The sequence below is a fragment of the Coloeus monedula genome (assembly GCF_965178545.1).
Source record: "Coloeus monedula genome assembly, chromosome: 9".
In the NCBI taxonomy this organism is placed as follows: Eukaryota; Metazoa; Chordata; class Aves; order Passeriformes; family Corvidae; genus Coloeus; species Coloeus monedula.
In genome coordinates this window covers 21706646-21727019 of record NC_138789.1, presented here as the reverse complement: position 1 = coordinate 21727019, position 20374 = coordinate 21706646, and the positions used below count along the sequence as shown (strand labels likewise).

At 41.8% G+C, this 20374-nt stretch overlaps 1 protein-coding gene across 8 annotated transcripts in view; it reads right to left on the bottom strand.

The window, feature by feature from the left end:
- Positions 1–20374, bottom strand: part of ST3GAL3 (ST3 beta-galactoside alpha-2,3-sialyltransferase 3) — a 188999-nt gene that overhangs the window by 68442 nt on the left and 100183 nt on the right. For all 8 annotated transcript variants that reach the window (XM_082287318.1, XM_082287319.1, XM_082287317.1 and 5 more), the window contains one exon: positions 2419–2513. In XM_082287318.1, the coding sequence (XP_082143444.1) occupies positions 2419–2513 (95 nt within the window). The remainder of the gene's footprint in view (positions 1–2418; positions 2514–20374) is intronic.

The following is a 20374-nucleotide window of genomic DNA, read 5'->3' as shown; positions in this document are numbered from 1 at the left end:
TAGACCAGTAAACACAAAGAGATGGATAAAAAAGGACTTCATTCAGCTTTTTTTCAGAGACAAAGCAAAGCAAAACTTAGGTAAGCATAGAAACTTTAACAAGAGAAAGCAGAAATGGTGGATTAGGTTCCAAGCTGCTAAGAATCCCTTGATTTCATAACTGTAGCACTTTCAAGCTACCACAGATTAGTTTCTAGAAGTTCCTTGGAACATGCAGCATTACTGAAAGTGAGCTCATCCTGTAACTGTTATTCACACACACAAAAAGAGAAAACCCAATAAAATCAAAAAACCCCAAATAAACAAAAAGCCATTTTGCACTTGGAATAGATCACAGTGACTTAAAAACAGCAGGTGATATTCACCACAGTTCTCAGCAAGGTCTTCCCATTACCATCTCAGCTGCAGTTGGTGTCTATGAACACCAACCACCTTTCCCAGTGGGATGCACGTCAGAAATCCCAGCTGACGGTGTCAGGGGGCTGCCTAACACACAGAGCAGAACTCCTGCCCCGTCTGTTTCAACACAGCCACGTCTCTCTACACTTTCTCAACCACCCTGACTACTCCTTTTCCCATGCACATCCCAGCTTTGAGAGTCTTCATCTTGCACCAGCACGTGACTGAGCTCCATGCTGCCTGCCTGGATCATTTGTTTGGATACCATTAGATTGCCCTGACTGAAAGCCCTAATGAGGTGCTGATCCCATCATCTAATCAGTCGTCTGAGCCGAAATGCATCCCATGGGACAGCCAGAAAAGACTGATGCAAGAATTCCAAGTGATGTGTAACATGAAAGGGCGCCATTCGCATCGCTAGGACTCACAGCCTGTCAGCACGGCCATTAGAAATCCGGGGCTACACGGATTTATAATTCAACCCTCCCACACACACAACTTGTTCCAGACTGAAACTTGGCACAAAATTCAATCCCAGGAGGGTGTTAAAAAAATAACCTATTCAACGGTTTCCGTCCCATGGCTTCAGCTCACATCCATTTAAATAATGGCAATTTCTCATTTCTCTTTTTAACTGAGGAAATCCAATATAAAACACCAGATTTACATAACATTGCAGTGGTGATACAAGCTGGCAACAAACCCAGAGAGAAGGCTGCCAGAGCTGTTCTGTCATTCTCTCTTGGTGAATTTCTCCATTTGGATTCAGTTTAACGGAATGATTTTTATTAGGACTAGCTGACATCGTGTGTAACCTGCAAATCCCACCTCCACACTGGCCAGGCACCTCGCCCGAGTTTTGTACACCTTGTGTGCTGGTTTAGAAGGGGATAAGCCCTCCTGTGGTCACAGTAGCCTCCCACCTGCGCTGCCACTGTTAATTCTTTGCTGCAAACTCTGCTGGCTGGTTTAGAGGACAGTAATTAGCTTCCTATTGAGCTGCAAAAGACTGACTGGACAAGGAATGGACAAAACAAAGAAGGGAACTGATGCAAGCCAAAAGCAATCTGTCAGTAGAGCCTTTGATTTGATCAGAGGTTGTTCTGACAACTACCACACCTGCTTCCAGGGAGAGACACAGAGCCAAGCCTTCTGTGGCACCAGTTTTTCTCCACCAGGTATTTCAATTCCTACAGGACTACCTGTAATCTTGAGTTTGTCAGTGGAAAAAAGAATCTTGAAAGTTGATGCAATACCACAAAAACTTCTTAAATACACAGGAACTCAGAAAGTCTGCAGCAAATCACTACAGTGAGCACGAGGCTTCTGCTCCACCACCACTCAGACAGAGAGGGTGTGATAGCAAATGTGGGATAGGTAGGAGCTTGTCACCCCAAAATAAATAATCTGCTGGGTGGGCTACTGGCTCCCATCTCATCCACCAACCACCACTCCTGCTTTCCCACAGCACGCCTGAGACACAGCCCCTGCTGCCCAGCTGGGGACAGCGCATATTACAAATTATCATCAAAGCATCTGAACATACTTTTCTTATTTGTCATATGAGTCAATAAGTAGCCCAACTTCTATGAGAAGACAATGAAGATTGGTATCAGCAGTCGAGCCCAAGGCATCTTTCCTGTTCTTCAGAGAGTTACTGACTTAAAGGTACTTCAAAGCAGTTTGAACTCTCTGCTGCTGTCACCAAAGCTGCTACAAGATCCTCTGGCAGCCAATGTCAAAATGCTTCTTCTAGAATGTGGTCGTTGGTCTAAATTGCCATTGTTGCACTGACTCTCCTCATGTACTAAAGCATCTTCCCTATGGCCAGCCTCTGAGGTCCACGGTCCAGCTGTAAACACCCTTCTGCATTTCTGAGAACTGGATTTACAATAATCCTCTCAAACTGGGGAAATAAACTGAGCCCAAAGGACCACCTGAGTTTTCAAAACAGAAAAGAAAATGGGGCAAGCATCTGCAGAACCACCTTCTTCTCCAACAGCTGCAGTTTTCTCATACCTTGTCCTTTAATTCCAAAGGGGGGTACAAAGTCCCTGATACGTGCCCATTTCCTGAAGGAATCATCCAAGAACATTGGTGCCGGCTTCGAGAACCTGAGAAAACCAAAACAAGAAAGAGATTAACTCCTGAACTGGGAAGGATAAACTTCTGCAGGAATGTTGAGAGAATCCATACCTAAGTGCTGATTCTACACTGCCACTTGCAACAGAGTAATGTAGAAAATTTTTATTTTACCCAAAGATGACTGCAGTGAAACAAACCTGTCAGAATTTGTGCCACAAGGACACTCAAATCACTCAAGTCGTGAACCTAGCAATCACTTCCACTCAACAATTTAGAACTGCCCCATTACTGTTTGGCTATTGATTTAGCTACAATAAGTTGTAAATTGCAAGCAGGGTTTAGGCAGTTTCACTTCCAGCTTTGTGAGCCCAAGCCAGTTTATGTGTTGCCTGTGTGAGTGTGTGAGGAGCCTGCTTTGGCCTAACTCATGTGCACATACACAGCAGCTATCACCACACAGGCAAGAAAGAAAACACTTCAGGAGATCATGAAGCAGCTCACAGTTTACAGAGAATGGAAATGGAAATTCAGTGCCTTCTTCTGCATTCATTAACATATAAATGATTCAAGAGAGGTTCCTGCCAAATCAAACAGCTATGGTCCATACAGAATCCCTTACAAATGAGAGACCTAGTCCTTCTTAACCATGTCATTATGGAAATACATTATCCTAATTATACCCTGAACACACAAACACAGCAACTAGTAAAAATTTGTCTCTTCTAGAAACAATTACTACAGTGGCCAGAGAAAAGGAAACAATTAGCAAATACAAAAACACTAACTTCCATATGGGACCACTTCTGAGTATATATATATGCTAGAAAGTATGCTAATACTATTAGAAATCTGTTCCTTCAATCATATCAAAACAGTAGCAGGGGTGTTCTGGATCAAAATCCATCCCACCATGAAAAGGAATGTACTATGTGTTCAGAGTCAGAGAGAACACCTCCACTAAAGAGCAAGGTACATGCTCCTGAAATAAATCCAGCTTGGCCAACCTACACATAGGAGCAAGACAGATGTAACCCACGAGTTTAGCTCTTCCTTCAGGCTGTTTCTGTACTCAGTGTGAAACTCTTACAGCAATCAGATAACCTTTGGACTTGACTAACTGATTTAAGATAAACTCATCTACACTATGCCACAGCCAGGTACAGAGCAACAATTTCAAATAGCAGCACAGTGAGGGAAGGATGGAATGAAATCTAAATTATAAACCGATCAAAGTGAAGTCCTATCATAGATGGAAGGTAAATCACAGGTTGCAGGAATCTCTGGAAATGGGAAAGAGATCCAGAGAATTTAACAAAACAAGAAGATTCAAATTCACCCATGCATACTGCTTCACATCCACTCATGCAATCTTTAATAAGATCATCTATAACCATAAAAGCAAGATGCAGAGATGACACGGCTGATCTAGAAGGAAAGGAATGTTTTTCCAGAGCTGAGAATACAAAGCATATATATAACTTTATCTGGGAAAAGGTGGGGGAGATATGTTAGATATATAAGAGCTTCTGAAGCTCTTACGTAAAAAAACCCCACTGGCTTATTTAAAAACAAATAAAGAACAATACAGTATTAATTGTAACACATTTACTCTGAAAATATCCTAAAAACTTCAATAACCTGACAAATTAGTTTAAAGTTTTCTCACACATCTTGGTGCACCAAAATATAATCATTATGTTTCCCTGGGGGGGTCTCCAGGGACTTATCTCCAACAACAACAGGAATCTTTGCAGGACTGTCATGCAATGCAAGAGCTTTTATAAGCTGCAGGGCTACAGCATAGATGTTCATAGCCCTTCCTCTACAGCCACCCCTTGAACTCTCAGCAGAAGCCACATCCCACGGAGTGGTGCAGCTGCAGTGAGGGATGACAGCATTGCCTGGGGCTCACCAGCACCTTGGGGCTGCTCTATAAGGTAAGTAAGCTACTCTCGTTGCTGCTGTGACATGCAGTCTCCAGGAAAAACCTGGATGCTTCAGAAAATGCTTATATGAGCAGGTTTTATTCTCTTCTCAAGAAACAAGAGGACTCAAGAGGTGCATTGTAAATAAAAACCTCTGCCAGCTCAGTTCACCTGTTCTAAAGCACTGCATGAGAAAGAACATACAGGCCATAAGCTCAGGCCTAACTCAGAAGCTGGTGTTATTCATACATGCAAGTAACTGGCCTGTTTGCAAGTGATACACCTGGAAAAGACAATTTACAGTAGTCTGATGTGGAGTAAGGAGTGCCTCTCCCTAATGCAGATTCCCCTTTACAAGGTGCCTGGTAAAACCAGGAGGGAAGTCAGATCCTCCTAGGACTCTCTGGATCCCAGGGGAGTTCCCAAAATCAGCTGAAGCTCAAGGCATGACTGATCTAATGCTCTGTGCTACCCCTTCTGCATGTGGCAACCAGGGCACCAACGTGATGCCAAAGGAAGGATGAAATGGCCATTGACCTTTTTATTGTATTTGCTACAAGTAAATTTAAATTAGGGATTTTTCTAGCAAAGAACACAATAGCCTTAGACTAGTTAGTATTATTTGGTGATATTTAATACTCCTGTATACAGGGTGAGGGAAATGGACTTTTAATTCATACTTTTGCTTCATTGAAGAAGGAGAAACAGTTTTAGGAAATATTATATCCATATGGGAAAAAAGGGAGCAAGTTAGAGGATATTTTGCTCCCATAAATCTTGAAAGTAATTCTGTTTTGGAAATATTAAGAAATTATGAATGCTGTAAGCTCATGCGCTTTGCCACCTCAATAAATCAGAGCAAGCCAGAACTGATGTCCAGCAGTGACAGGAAAATGCTGTCTGCCAGACTCTCCAGGAGCATGGCTGTTCTGTCTCAGCTCTGAACTGCATCTGGCGTATTCCAGGACCCTTCAGGAAACATCGGGATTTGCCTCAAACAGGCCATGGGAACGCTCTCTGCAGAGCACCTAAAATACATTCCAAGGAATGCATGGGAGTTTGTCAAACAGAAAAAGCAAACGTTTCCGAATGATGTTAAAACCCTGCACGTACTGAGCAGCTCGGTATGGGATGCTGCATTTTGCCTGTCACAGCTGCTGAAAGGCAGGTTGGCTTCAGTGGTAACCACAGCTTCAGACCCAAAACAGGCTTGTGCTCCTTTGGAAAATGGTGCAGAAAGGGACAGTTCAGATTTTTCAGATTTAAATTTTCCCCTCTACGCCCCCCAAATTCCAGAACAGACATAATGCAATCTCATTGCATGTGATAGCCTGAAAAGATGAGGAATTTGGCTGCTTGTGGCACGCACTTATGACCTGTGTAATTTGATAGGGAAATGCCAAGCATGTGCAATCTCTAGTTTGAATGGCATACCCTGCTAAAACACAAATGACATCTAAATGGTCTAAATGCTTGATATGATAATTGTGAGGTACAAAACAAATCTCTCCCACTTCTCAAGTTTGAATTCCTCACACAAAGACATTAATAAAATCTCTAACAATTTGTCACCATGCACAGCGAAAGGAAGAGAGAGTTCTGCCAGAAACAGTTCTTAAACAGGAATCTATAATCACACAAAAATGTGATATATATTTGTGCCTACAGAACTCTGGCTTATGCGATGAAACATTACATTTCCAGTTTTTTCCTCCCCGACAAGAAGAGTTGTGACCCCAAAACATTTCTGAAGGCTGAACTAGCCTGCCAGAGGCTCCCCAGCCAAGTTTTCTGGCCATTCCATTTTGTTCCTGATACTGAGATCACTTCACAGCTACTCCTCTTTGATGAGCACTGAGGTATTCATCATAAGCAGCACTGACTTCCCAAAGCATCTTGCAGTCCCTATGCAAGGTAGCTATGGGACAAAATCACACATTGAATCTTGACTAGAATCTGCTCCCTACTCCTTATCTCCTGCTTTCCAGGCAATTAATAGATAAATGTGTAAAAGAGAATAATCTACATCTGAGAGAAAGTAAAATAAATAAACTGATTGATGTGTCTTTGGCTTCAACAAGGAGGGACGAAGGAAAGGTCAAGTTCCTGAATGAGTAAAGGAGAAGACGGCACCACATTCCTGAGAAACCACGACACTAAGGAAAGGCAGACTGGCAGCCACTAAGCTCCACTCTGAGCTTATATTTCAGGTATTCCCTTTTTTTAAACATCCTCCTTTAAGCTGACCTGTGCTTTTGTTCATTCTTTTTAATTAAGGAGAATCAGGAGTGCTGGAAAACTGAAAGCTGGAAGAAAAAAGCCCAAACAGTGCTAGAACCTAATGCTGTGCAGAACCTGCACACTGCATTTGTAAAGGGGCAGGAACAGCTTTTTTATCTTTTTTTAAACCACATAAATAAATGACTTATTTGTTCTGGCATGACTTCTATCTTCTGTTTGCTGATGATCAAAAGCATCCATGGTTAGACAGAAGGCACAAAATCTACCAATGTTATTAATTAAATACAAACTGAAGCCTTTGAGCGCTGAGTCATTAGCCCTGACACAGGCATTTATGGAAATACAGAGAGAAAATCTAAACTAACCTTTTCCTTTTTCCCTACTGAGACCTAGATGTATGCTGACTCCCTTGCCTCCCTTCCCTGGGGAGCAGCGTGGTGTGATAGCATAGGAATGAGGAGGTTTGTGAGGTCCCGATTTCACATTTCTTATTGACATTAATCCTCTGTCAAAAATCCAAGCAGCTCAAAGATTCCTCAAGCAGCTGAAAAATTTAAGAAACTGCATTAATAAGGATTAACCCCATCCTACAACCAACATACTACTTTTCCTTTATCAGCAAACGCACCCCCCAAAAAAAAGATGGCTGCAAGAAGAATAGCTTTAACAGCAGAGATCAGGCCAAAAATTAAGTGGACCTTAACAAACTGCAGAATTCTAAAATAAAATAACATGGTAAAGACAACTTAGCACTGAAGAAGGGTTGGTCAGAGCACCCTACCAGTGCCATTTGAGACCACCTAATTCTTTTGCAAGAGAGTGAGCCATAGATCCCCACCCACCTTCTCCCATGCTCTTTGTGCCTACAGACCCTTGAGTGGATCTGCAGTTGTACCTTTCAGGCTGCAAAGGCCTCAGCTACTTGGCCACTCCCCATACAGAGGCCACTGAATTATGCAGCAGTACAACAGTGCTCTGGAGTAAATGTCACAGCAACTCCAAAAAGATGACTTTGAACAGGCTTTAATCCATAAGCAAAGGAAGGGGCAGGTAAAATCAACTGAACCAAAACCTCACAAACCATGTAGCAGTTATTCCAGTTATCCCTGCCTCCTTCCCTCGGAATAACTGCTCCGTACCTTCGAGGCACTCTGGAACATCTTCGGCCTTCTTGCCCTCTGCTCTCCATCACCTAGTAGGTTGTTTAAACTCATCAGTGCAGACATTTTCCCACTGCCTGCTCACTGCTCTATTTAGAGCTGGACCAGCTGCTCCAAGATGTATCTTAAAAGGTCTCCATCCTCTGCACTGTGGTTCATACACAAAACATTGTTACACTCTTGTAGAAAAGATAAACATCCTATCATGAATGAAAAATGTAACTATCACAGCTGTAAAACCTGTTAAATACTCTACTTTATTCGAGATCAGAAAGCATCGACTCAAGAACCATGTCCAATTCTGGGCCTCAGGCAAAAAACATGAACAAACTGAAAAAAAGGCCATAGGAAAGCTCTGAAAAAGATCTAAGGTCTAGAAAACATGATGTCTGAGGAAAGCTAGAATAAAAAAATTACTTTGTTTAGTCTAGAAAAAACTGGAAGAGGACACGATAAGCCATTAAATATTACAAGGCTGCTGCAAAAGAGAAAGACAGAATCTCTACATCCCTGGTAAAGAGAAGTAGTAACACCGGTCCTAAAAGGCAGCAAAGAAAACTTCATCATTAAAAAAGTGTTTCTTATGCTTGGGATTATTACACATTGAAATCTACTGTTGGACATGGGTTACAGAACTCACATCAACTACACCAGTTTCTGATTTGATTGTATTATTTTAAAGAAGTTTGTATCTATTAAATACCAGTTAGCCATAGCTGTGCCTACTTTTAAGAGGGAAAATCAAATAGATGATCTTTTAAAGTTCGGCACAGGGCTATTTCATCTAAAAGCACTTTCATACTGGGCTAACATTGCTAGGAGGTGACGAAGTAGCCAAGCTACAGTCTGCTGTCGCTGGGAATCAAGAGCTGCCCTTCAGACTCCTTGCACTTCTCAAGTATTTCTCTTCATATATGGTAATCAAATTTCAGTACAAACATCACTGTAGATAAGCAGCACATGGATTTTGCAGCCTGCTGCCTGCCAAGAGTGCTTTCTGTTTGTACCCCGCACCTTTGTGATAAACAGGAAGACACGTAAAGTTTAACCTTTCTGCAGTCATTAATGTCTTGGGCTTACGGCACTAGCAAGGCACAAAATCAAAGAATAATTTAATATCAGCTCAGTCCCTCCTGCTCACTGACTGTGTTCTGACGTGCATGAAGTCCAACAAAGTGTCCCGAGCAGCTTACCTATATAATGCAATTAGTCATGGGGACTGGAAAAGTTTTGAGATAAACTAAATATTAAAGACAGAAAGAAATCCATTTGCCTGCTCTGATGAAATCCTCACACTTTCCTACTGATTCTCCAAACATTTCAGACAAAAAACACACAAAAACATGCACACACAAAAAATAACAAGAAGCTTGGTTTAAAGGTTGGCTTCCTCTTGGAGAAAAAAAAAAAGCTATAAAATTCAGACCGGGCAGAAACTTTGTCCTGACCTGCCTCATGGAGCAGCTTATAAGACAACATGCAAAATTTGTCATTGTTCACAGAACTCCCTAATACCAAAACACAATTATGCCAGGATGAAAAGCTAACTTCTCAACAACGCAGGGTTCTGTTAGTTTAAAAACCAGTCTTCTAACATCATTTCAATGTCATAGCTTGTTTCTCGTGTGTTATTGTCAATGATGCAAGATTGAATTACAGCTCATTTTTCCTACAAAAAGCCAGGTGAGGGGTTCAAGAACTCTGAGGGAGCACTGAGCCAAATAGATGAGATTATGTGGTATTTGGAAACATGATGAAGGTGAGCAAAAGCAGACTGCAATTACTGCCTGAGTTTCCAAAGCCTTCTGTACAAATAAAAAATGAGAAGAAAGAGTTAGCTCCCATGGAAAATGCCAGCCAGCAATCTGCCAGTTGGCCAAACTTTAGAACAATTATGTTCCTGTTAATATTCCACTGAATCAGGAAGGGGATTGTGCTTTCTAATGAGCACAAATTGGAGGGTAGTCATGTAGGGTAACTGCTGCTGTGTGACACTGCACTCCCAAAAGGCAGGGTATCTGGGGTATCTCTTGTTTTCTGGTGAAGATCTAACACGTTCAAGAAGACTACTGATTATGGGCACAGTTCCCAACATGGACCTGTTGTCTTTCATCATACTAATTAACCAGACTGTTAAATGCAGTGACTGAACATGACTTTTATAAAGCCAACTTAATGTTCTCTTTATCCTTCTTGCAGAGATAAGTTAATCCCTGTCATTGCCACCCAGTGCTCATTGCCACTACTGGCCATAAGGCTGCCAGTAGCCTTATGATGGAGCACAACAAATTGCACTTCACTGTTTCAAGGGCCTCCGATCTCATTTTCTCCTACCACATTATTTAATGTATATGCCTATCTTGAGGTCATCCTACTGTATCAGACCAATTTTCGGATTTCAAATCATTGGAGTGAACAGTAAAATTTGGAGTGGCCTTCGTACAAGTAATTATATCACTGCAGAAGGATCCTGGAACACTCAACGTTGTGGAGAAACTGGTATATATGTAGGGAACAGGACAGTGATGAAAAAGAGCCTTCCACTATCAGCTAAGCCAAAAATGCACATGTTGCTTAGCACAGCCAAGCACAGAACAGATGTGACTTCTCTGTTGATGTACAGCATAGGGGATGTGGCACAGAAGGGAAAGAGCTGTTGAAGCTAATGAACAACTAAGCACAAAATGAGTATGACTTGATCCTGATACAACCAGCTAAAGACAAAAACAAGGTCACCAATGTTTAGAAAAATCCAGAACAGCCTTGTTCAGGAAGCTAATGAAGACAGGAAAGCACAAAACAAATTACTTGATGTGAAGCTTGGTCATTTTATGAAAGGGATTGTATGATTTGATGTCTGCATAGAAAGAGGACTTGACTTCATAATTCATGCAGTTTCTGAATGCCTGATGTTCCTTCCCTTCTGGCCTGTTGCTCTTCTCCAGGTCAAAAATCCGCTTGGGGCAAAAGTTCCCTGCATAAGTCTTACTGGAGTGAGGATGCTGGTAGAAGAAATGTCAATGTTTCAAGCATTGTAACTGAAACAGATGGGTTGATCTGAGTGAAAAGAGTCTTAATTTTTTCAAGGCTCATACACTTCTGGAATGACCAATGCCATTTTAGAACCCAGACAGAAAATTCCTATCAACACGATATGGAAAACATTAACTGTTATGAAATACACATTATGGCATTAACAGAAGTCTTGTGAGCTCTTCTGATTTTCTTACATGTAGGGCAATATTCTGAAAAGTTCTACAGGACACAGTTCCTCATATCACACTCCTGGGAGAATCTCAGCCTTCATGTTAAAAAAGTCTCACAGCAAATAAAAAAATATTTTTCTAGACTTATAGTTGGAAATGAGACCTCAATAACTAATAAATGCTCAGAAATGAGAAAGAATAAAAAGAAACCATTATTTTTCAACTGCATGCATTTTCTGTCCTGACTCATTATTACTGACTATTTGCAGGTTGCAACTCTCATCAGTGCAACTCCCTACAGTGACTTTAAGGTGATCCACAGAAGCTTTCCCCAATGAAAATGCAGGCAAGGGACAAGCCTACAGACACAAACAGGAAATGAGAGGAAAACAGGAAAAATGAGGGAAAAAAAAGAGTCTGCAGAAGCTATTGCTCCGATAGCTGCCTACAGCACACAAGACTGGCAGATAATTAAATGCAAAGAAACAAATACAAGAAGGGAATCTTCTTTGCACACCACAAACTGATGCTCAAAGACAATTATACAGATAATCCACTGTGATGTTTCTTACAATTTTTTGTCAGTTATTTTCAAAAGATTTTTTTTTTTAAGTTATCACAATGTGGATTTCATGTGAAAAACTGCCATAGCAATGACTGTATCAAATCAATGCTGCAGCTTATTTGAGAAAACAGGAAGATATGAACTAGAAACAAGAACAAAATTTGTGGTGGAAACAAGAAGGGACTAAAAGCATAGGAGGTGATGGGCAAGCATGGGAGATGCTGGGCAAGCACAGTTCTCCCCAAACACTTTGAAATTGGACAATTGTGGTTGGAATCTTGTTCTGGTTTGGCCAAATCTAGAAGTATATCCTCTGAGAGAAGGCAGGCTATAACCACCCCTCCCCACCCAGGTTCAGGAAAAATAAATTTTCCTTGAAGGAAAGTGAAAGAGATAAAAACTATTTATTTAACAAACACACAGGAAAAGGGATAATGATGCTAAATAATAAAACCTCCTGCTCTGCTGAGAGAAATCTGGGAAAATTTCAGAGTCCTTCCGTAGATCTCTCTCCCCCTCCTTGGAGCTGGGATGGGGTGGTGGGCCCACCTCCAGGGCCAAGGCTGTGGTGGAAAGTCCTCCCAATGTATTCTGATGTTGAAACAGTCCAGCAGAGAGAAAAGGAAAAAACGGAGTCCCAGGAAAAAAAAAATGTTCAACTCTCCGGAGGAAAAGGAGCTGAGAAAAAAAACTGCCGAAAACTGGCTGGAAAGAAAAGCAAACCGGGTGCTTCCCTTCCCTCTCGCTCTCCTGCCACAGCTGAAAAAAAGTCTCTGTCTCTGTGTGACCTTAAACAAGCTGCAAGCTGCTTTGAAAAAGTTTTGTTCAGTTTTTCCTTCCCCCTCTCAGGCTCAGTTTAAAGGCATAGAAAGGTACAAAAATTAATTTCTGGGCATAGGGCAGCGACATGGGATACACATCATAAAGTCACCCCAACATAAATCTACACCACGATTTGCACTATTCAGCAGATGGACATCCTAACTTAAAGAACAGTGAGAGTGGAAATGTTCTCCATTGCACGAATTCCTAAGGCCTAAACAATTTCATTTGCCATGATCCTTCTTCTAGGACGTTGTTCAAGGAACAGTTGTGTGATTTTCAAGCCTGCCAAGAAGTCAAAGCAGCATCATTCATCCAACCAGAGAATAAGCTTTTTTCCTTCTATTAGGTGAAACAGGATAATGTAGTTTTAAGTGACGCCTCCTAGGTACAGCCACTCAAGGAGCATTTGTACAATGTACACAAAAAGAATACCATTACTATCAGAATAATTTCACTTACTGAAAAACAGTTGCAGATAGATCACAAAGTTGCTATTAACGAGATCCATATCAATCCCAATGGGAAAAATTCCAGATGCGTTTCTGTTTCTATGCTGCACAATAGACTTCACATTGTGGTGCAGGACAAAGTGGGGGCAGCCAGTTGTTATTATTTAAGATTCAGACAGAGGTTTTTTTCTTCCTTTAACCAGATGCAAAAACCTCCAAGGATTTCACTGAAAGCCTGAACAAAAAAAAAAAAAAAAGCCAAAATCCCAAGTGGAAAGGGTATTTTCAGAGGGACCTTTCCTCCTAGGTGCCAGAAGATACTTCTGTAATTGAAGATAATGTTTGATAGGGTTGACACAGACCTCATGCCCAGTTTAATGTAGTTTTCTGGCTTCTCTGTCACCTTATTAATTCCAGCCCTTTGCCTAAGAGTGGTGATCTGTAAAGCAACATGCATTAAAATCTTCCAGATAATATCAGCACTATTTAATATACACCTCTCCCCTTTGGTCCCACAGTTTTGAAAATAATAAAGTATTTTAACAAAGCAAGGGTAGGACACTGAGCTTGTAAAACCACTTTCTAGGTACTGTTTCCAGAGATAAGGCACAAAGACTGGACACTGAAGAGTTTCCAAGCAAGAGGCCACCTGACAAAACGAAAAGGATTTACTGACTCATAGAGCAAGTGGGTGCTGTGGAGAAAGCTGCAAACAGTGCCAGCACAGACAGCTACACCCTTTCCTCATCATCCCACACAGAAAGTGTCTGGCTTGAGTTAGAGATTAGGCAGGGAGGAAGAGACTGGAGGTGAGACTTGACTATTCTGATGAAGGAAAGAACCACAAACCATGTGAACCTCTCCTGTCCCACCTGCAAAACAGGTGTGAAAAATAAGGCCTGTCCTTCCAGCCAGCACACTCATTGGCCTCGTCCAACCAGGGTCCTCTGCTCTGCTGTGTCCCCACGTCCAAATTCATCACACATCTGGCAAGAGACCATGCAGCAACAACAGCACCCACAGCAGTAACTTCAAAGGACTCTGCCAAGAGGCTTGATGGATACCTGAAGCACAAGGTATGCTCTTAAAAGCCTGCCCCCTAAAATGCTATAAATCTCCTGGAGGAACTGATATCCTCCCTGACTCACACTAATCAAAGCAGAGACACCCTCCCAGTTCTCATTGCTCCACTTGAAGAATGGTACAACAGTCCTCCTCATTCCAGGAATGGAGTTTTTCAATGAGATAGTTCATTTCAACAAGTTCCCACAAGAAAAAACTGCAGAAAAAAGGATGCTGCTGGTTTATGCATTTGAGATTTATGTAAGTCACTGAAATAAATACTGAATATTATTAGCTACTAAAGGAAATGGTTACGGTGAAGATGAGGGGATAAAAACCTCTCACAAGTATGCCTTCCCTTTCAGTATCCTTGATAAAGAAAGCACTTCTCCTACAGCTGTGGGAAAGAAAACAAGACATAACGGCTGAAGTTAAAATTACACATCTTTGGCTGTTATCAAAGGGAGCTATAGCACATGGACAAAGTGCAGTCTGCGTGATTCCAATTCCAAACCAAAGAAATGCTGCAGGCATATTCATCATAGACATTTGTATTTGCTCCTGAATATCACAAAGAGCAATGAACATTGCTGATCCACTACTTTTGTCTCGGCAGCAACGTTCAATTGCATCAACTGCATTCAGCCTTTGTAGAAAGCATCAATAAGTTCACTCCTACAATTGATACTCTCCCAGTGACCCCCTCAGGCAAACCAACATGAAGCAGCTCCAGCATGCAGGGCTGCCAGCTGACACAGAAACCCTGCCACACCCGGGAGTTTTCCATACCCTTAGAGCATGGGTGGAACAAAGTACAGAGAGCAACCCAGCATCTCCATGAAACCATCAGGGAGACACAAAAGAATCACAGAATCGTTCAGGTTGGAAAAGACCTCTAAGATCGAGTCCAACCATTAACCCAGCCCTCCCAAGGCCACCACTAAACCATGTCCCCAAGTGCCATATCTAAATGTCTTTTAGCTAGCTCCCAGGGATGGTGATGCTACTACCTCCCTGGGCAGCCTGTTCCACTGCTTGATTTTGGTGGAGAAATTTTTTCAGGTATCAAATCTAAACCTCCCCTGCCACAACTTGAGGCCATTTCCTCTTATCCTCTTGCCTGCTACTTAGGAGAAGAACACCCACCGCACTGGAACATCCTTTCAGTCTCTCATCCTGTAGAGAGTGATGAGGTTCCCTCTGAGTCTTCTTTTCTCCAGCCTAAACACCCCCAGCTCCCTCAGCAGCTCCTCACAGAACTTGTGCACTAGAGCCTCCACCAGCTTGTCTCTGCCTTGGCCTGGAATTCAGTCTATTCACTGTATTTTCTCAACATCATCCTGTTTTGGTTTTTTTCTCATTCCTTTGTTTGCCCACTTATGTTTGTCTAACCACTTAGATGGCACTCCACAAACAATTGCTTTCAATTTACATCTGTCATAGAGAAGGTGTTCTGTGTTTTTTTTCCACTTCTTAAAAGTATTAAACTTTTCAGTACAGACATTTTGGAAGCAGACACACTTGGTGTGACAGGGCAAGAAATCTCTCCATTAAAATGACAAATTGCAGTCATTTTGTTCTCATTTAATCTTACTTTTAAGAAAACAATCACTTTGCTAAGAAAAACTGAAAAAAGGCATGAAAGCTCTCAGCCTGTAAAGTGAAAGCTTTGAAATGCACTGGCAAAAGAAAACGAAGACCATAATACAAATGACGAGTAATCTTAATCACCAGCTATTTCTAATATCTTTTTGTCTTAAGTACCTCTACCCTCCAATAAATCAACAAATACTTAGTCACTTTTTTGAACTTACAGAGGTACGAGAGAACAAATAACAAGAAAACTATGGTTCAAGCCACTAAATAAATAAATGTAATCAATAATAAAGTAACTCTTTTTTTTTTCAAAGCTGTAAGAAAATCCTATAAAATGTTGCGATTGCCCTTCAAAATTTTTCCCAAATAGTTATTTTTCTAAAAACAATTTCCCCACACTAATTTAGAGTAGTTTAAAAAAAATTGAAGCCCACAACCCCATCTAATTCAGGATATTCTTAAATTTCCTTGTCTAAACAGAAAAGTTGAAGGACTACATTAGCCAAGTATCTGCTGATCTCAGTGACAAGAGAAACTGCAGATCTGCATTAGCCAGCAAAATAGCAATGCTGTTGGCCAAAAGGAGAACTTCCCACAAGTATTTATGGGTGCTCTTAGGGCAAGTGTTCAAACAGACAGCTGTGGAGTGAGAAAACAGTACAGGATCATCCCACATTACTCTCTCTGCCTCTGTAATGCTCATGCTCAGCCCTCCTAAATTGCACCTTTCCACTGGACATTTTGCTTTCCTTGAGCTGCAGGCTAAGTGCACTTGGCTGTGACATTCACAAGCAACACAACAATAAAACCTGCAGATTCTCACATCAATGGTGTGCAAATATCACTGTCTAAACCACAGACTACAAGTGACTAAAGATAAGATTTTCAGAGACAATCAGCACTTTGCTGAATTCAACAGCAGCTGCGTAGTAACCAGTCTTCTCAACAAATCAGGTTACTCATGTTACCATACTTGTCTTGTAGCAATTATTTCTGAGTATTCCCAGTGCATGTTTTCCCACCACGGCAACTTGATACATGCACTGCAGCAATGGTTTTCATTTTAATATCTTGGCCAGTCATGGAGTGAGTCAAAGTGACAGCCCCTCTGCTGATACCAAACTTTAGAGGCAGCAAAACAGGTTCACTCCCGTCAATTTTTATCAGCTAAACTTTGAAAAATGGTTAGAGGGATTAGCATCTCCCTCAAAACAGGTATTAGGAACAAAAATACAAGAGCAGCTCTAGTAGAAATAAGAATAGGCTGATATGCAGGAGTATCAACAAATTGCTTCCAAACCTGCCTGGGGCCAGCACAGCTTTGGAGAATCTGTAACAGTTGGAGGGAGCTTTCATACCATCACTATTTACTTCTTTTTGATACCAAGAGCATGCTGAATGTGCGCAAAACACAAATCTCAACAAACTTTGCCTGCTCTGCTCGCTGTTATCACCCACTGAAAACTGTTGTGGGTGCTTCTTGAAATGCACATGAAGAGCCTGGACTGAGGGCAGTGACCTCAAGGCACTGAGCTGTGCAAGCAACAGCCACCAACACCAACCCCAGGATGGGCACAGGGATCAGAGCGATGCTCTCCTGGTAATTACAGTTACTGCACCAGAACTGGTTGTCTCTGAGGGAGGGGGAAAAAAAAGTGTTGTTTGATTTTTAGTTTGGGATTATTTTTTTAAGAATTCATCAGCTTGATTGCCCAGCAGTAAGGAAAATCCCACCTAAGGATGCGAGTGAGACTGTGCTGGGGCAGATCAGAGTTCAAAATCTCTCTTCCAAAAATGGCAATAAATGGATGTCCAAGGTAAAACAAGAACAGGGCAAAGAGATAAAATATTTCCTCCCTAGCATTCACACAGCTTTCAAACATTTTCGGCTGAGTGGATTTCCTGAGCGAGATGTGGTTTGTCTAATCAGCAACCCCCCTTTCCCTCCCAGCAATGGATCCCTCCTCCAAATGTTTGTCCAGACTCCTCTGGAATTTGTACAGACAATTTGCAGCTGTCACAAGCTCTGGCAAGGAATTGCCCAGGTATATGACCTGATGCACAAAGAACTGAATCTTTTTTGTTCTGTTCAATGTAAGTAGAAACGCATTATGCAGAAAGACTGTATCAATGATTTTGCCCTTCTACCTTTTTTCCCTGCAGTAAAAGCCAAAGGAAAGTTCAGTGCAGCTCAACCAGAAGACCCCCCACGAAAGATCATATCTCCTTCCAGCTGCCTCAGCAATCACATTGTCCCCTACCTCTCAATCTCTTTTCTCCCTCAAGGTCTTCCCTTATTCTGCTTTGGGATTTGACATTATCAAGCTTTGAAGAAATTTTGTTTTATGCAGCTCTCATCTGGGAAGTACACTCCACCTCTGTACAACAGAAGCCTTTTCATCAATTTATGATGTTCCTTATGTGTTCTCATACTGTATCTCCTAAAGCTTCCAACTGGCTCCCCTGATGTCTACCTCAAGCCATTTGCTCCTACCCCAGGTGAGCACCTTCTCCTTTTTGGCCTGGCAGACCACTCAGCAACATTTAAATTGGGAAGTTCTGCAGGTGGTATTGCCTCTCACATCTTGTAAGGAGTCCAGCCTCCTCCTGTGTACACAGAGGACAGCCTTCCCTAAGATGTTTCAAGGCTGTTAAGATGGCTGGGAAGTTTCAGATTTGTGGCCTATCACTAAAAAGTTCTCTCTGCACACTGTAGTTCCTGACAGGACCATTACAAGTGCCAGGGAAGGACATGGACCTGCTGGAACGAGTCTAGAGGAGGGCCACGAAGATGATAAAGGGCTGGAGTGCTCAAGGGTAGGCTGGATGGGGCTTGGATCAACCTGCTCTAGTGGAAGATGTCCCTGCCCATGGCAGGGGGAAGTGGAACTAGCTGATCTTTAAGGTCCCTTCCAACCCAAACCATTGTATGGCTCTGTGATCTGTGTAGGACTGAAGGGCCATGCACATACAGTAAGCCCCAGCTACTTTCTGGAAACAGGGCACATGAACAGAAACCAAGACATGCTTAAGAAATGGTCTGGGCTTCCAGCTGCTGAAAAACATGAGTCACTACATCCACAGACTGCACTGAACAAGAAACAGCAATTATGGCAGCTACCAACTGTGTCAAGAGATCTTCTCCTGCTCTTTTGAGCTGGACAATGTTCTTCAGCAGCTGCACACTAGGAGTCAAACACCAGCTTTCCAAAAGACATATTTTATAAGGAGATGAGGCCTGTCCAGACACAAATGACAAAGAGCCACACTACTCCTCTTCAGCTTTAGCTAGCGTGGGAATGAAGCTCAGACACAGGAAAACTGCCTCTGTAGCAATGTCCTACAGCTGTCAAAGAACTGGCATGTGAACAAGTCAGGCACAGGAAGAAGAGAAGTGCTACTACAACCCTGGCCAACTGAGCAATTTCAGAATCTCAATCTGACAGCACAACAGTAGGTGACCATAGAGACACTCTCCCACTTTCTGCAAACTTTGACTCAGACATTCACGTGTTGTCCCCATGGACCTGCAGGAAGTACAGGAATATGTATGCTTTGATCCAGCAATAATGACTTAAAACCCAGTCTTGTGTGGGAAGTGTTGACAAATTACCTCTGGTAGACACTGAAATCACTCAATTAACTGAGATTAGATTAGCTGGTAGGTTTGGAAAAAGGCTATGAATAAGATGTGCACATGTTTTTACTCAATTAGATGACAGTAGGACATGCATTTCTTCAAACATCAAGGCTACACCGAATCAGATAAGCAATCCCACCTAAAACAGAAACCAGCAACATACTTCCCACAAATGTAAAATAAATTTGTGCTAAGCCATAGTGGAATAAAGTCACCAGAGACACAGTTTCTTCCCAACCTCAATCAGCTTCAAAATCAATATGTTAAAGAGCAAGAATTCACATTCTCACTTTTTTTTTTAAATTTACTGTAGCTATAGCAGTTTTGTTACTCGTATTAATTTATGATGTGACATCTCTCTTTCAGATTCTGTGTCAGTAAAGTCTATAACATTAGACCAGTTTGAAACATGATCTATTTCCATTTAATTGAAAGCCAAGAAGGTTTAATATTTAATGCAATTTACCACTTTTCTGACATTCAGTAAATGGCACATACCTATGGTATTTCCTCTGCAAACTAAATGCATCACATTTTTGTCCATCCAAATCTGTCCTTTCTAGACAGACACGCTACGATTTTATTTTGGAGTAGATCAGAAAGCAGATCTGAAGTAGGTTTGCAGACACACAGGTCTTCTCTACCACTACCTCTTCTCAGCAAGGAGTAAGAGGAAGAGCATAGGACCAGTGCCTGAGCACTGTGGGCTGCCGCCTACAGGACACTGTACAGAACTGGTGTGAAAGAGCTTCTGAAGGACCTGTGAAGGAGTGCAGTGAAAAAACACATTTTGAGAAGAGCCAGCTTGATGGTGGTAAAGGCTGTTGACTGAAGTAACCTAAAAGACCACCAGTTTTAATTTTTCACACTTCTTCCACCCCGTCCTGTAAAGTCACATCACAGCAGCTCAGAAAACATCACCAAGAAGACATAACAAGAAAGTCATAAACACAGGATTGCACAGACAATGGGACAAGTTCTCTGGTGACTTGGACTAGAGAGTTTACTTTTTAAAACCATATTTCAGAGTCACATCTCCACAGTCTGCTTGGAACCCATCTGAGAGCAGTCCTTGAAGCTTAGCAGTGAAGCAAGTAAAAACACGACAGGGAGAACTAACCGCCTGTGAAATGGAGGGGAAAAGCAGATATAAGGTATCATATGGAAAGCACAGTAAGTTGTCATAAGTGGTGCAACAGGTCATAGCAAAGAAAAAATGGG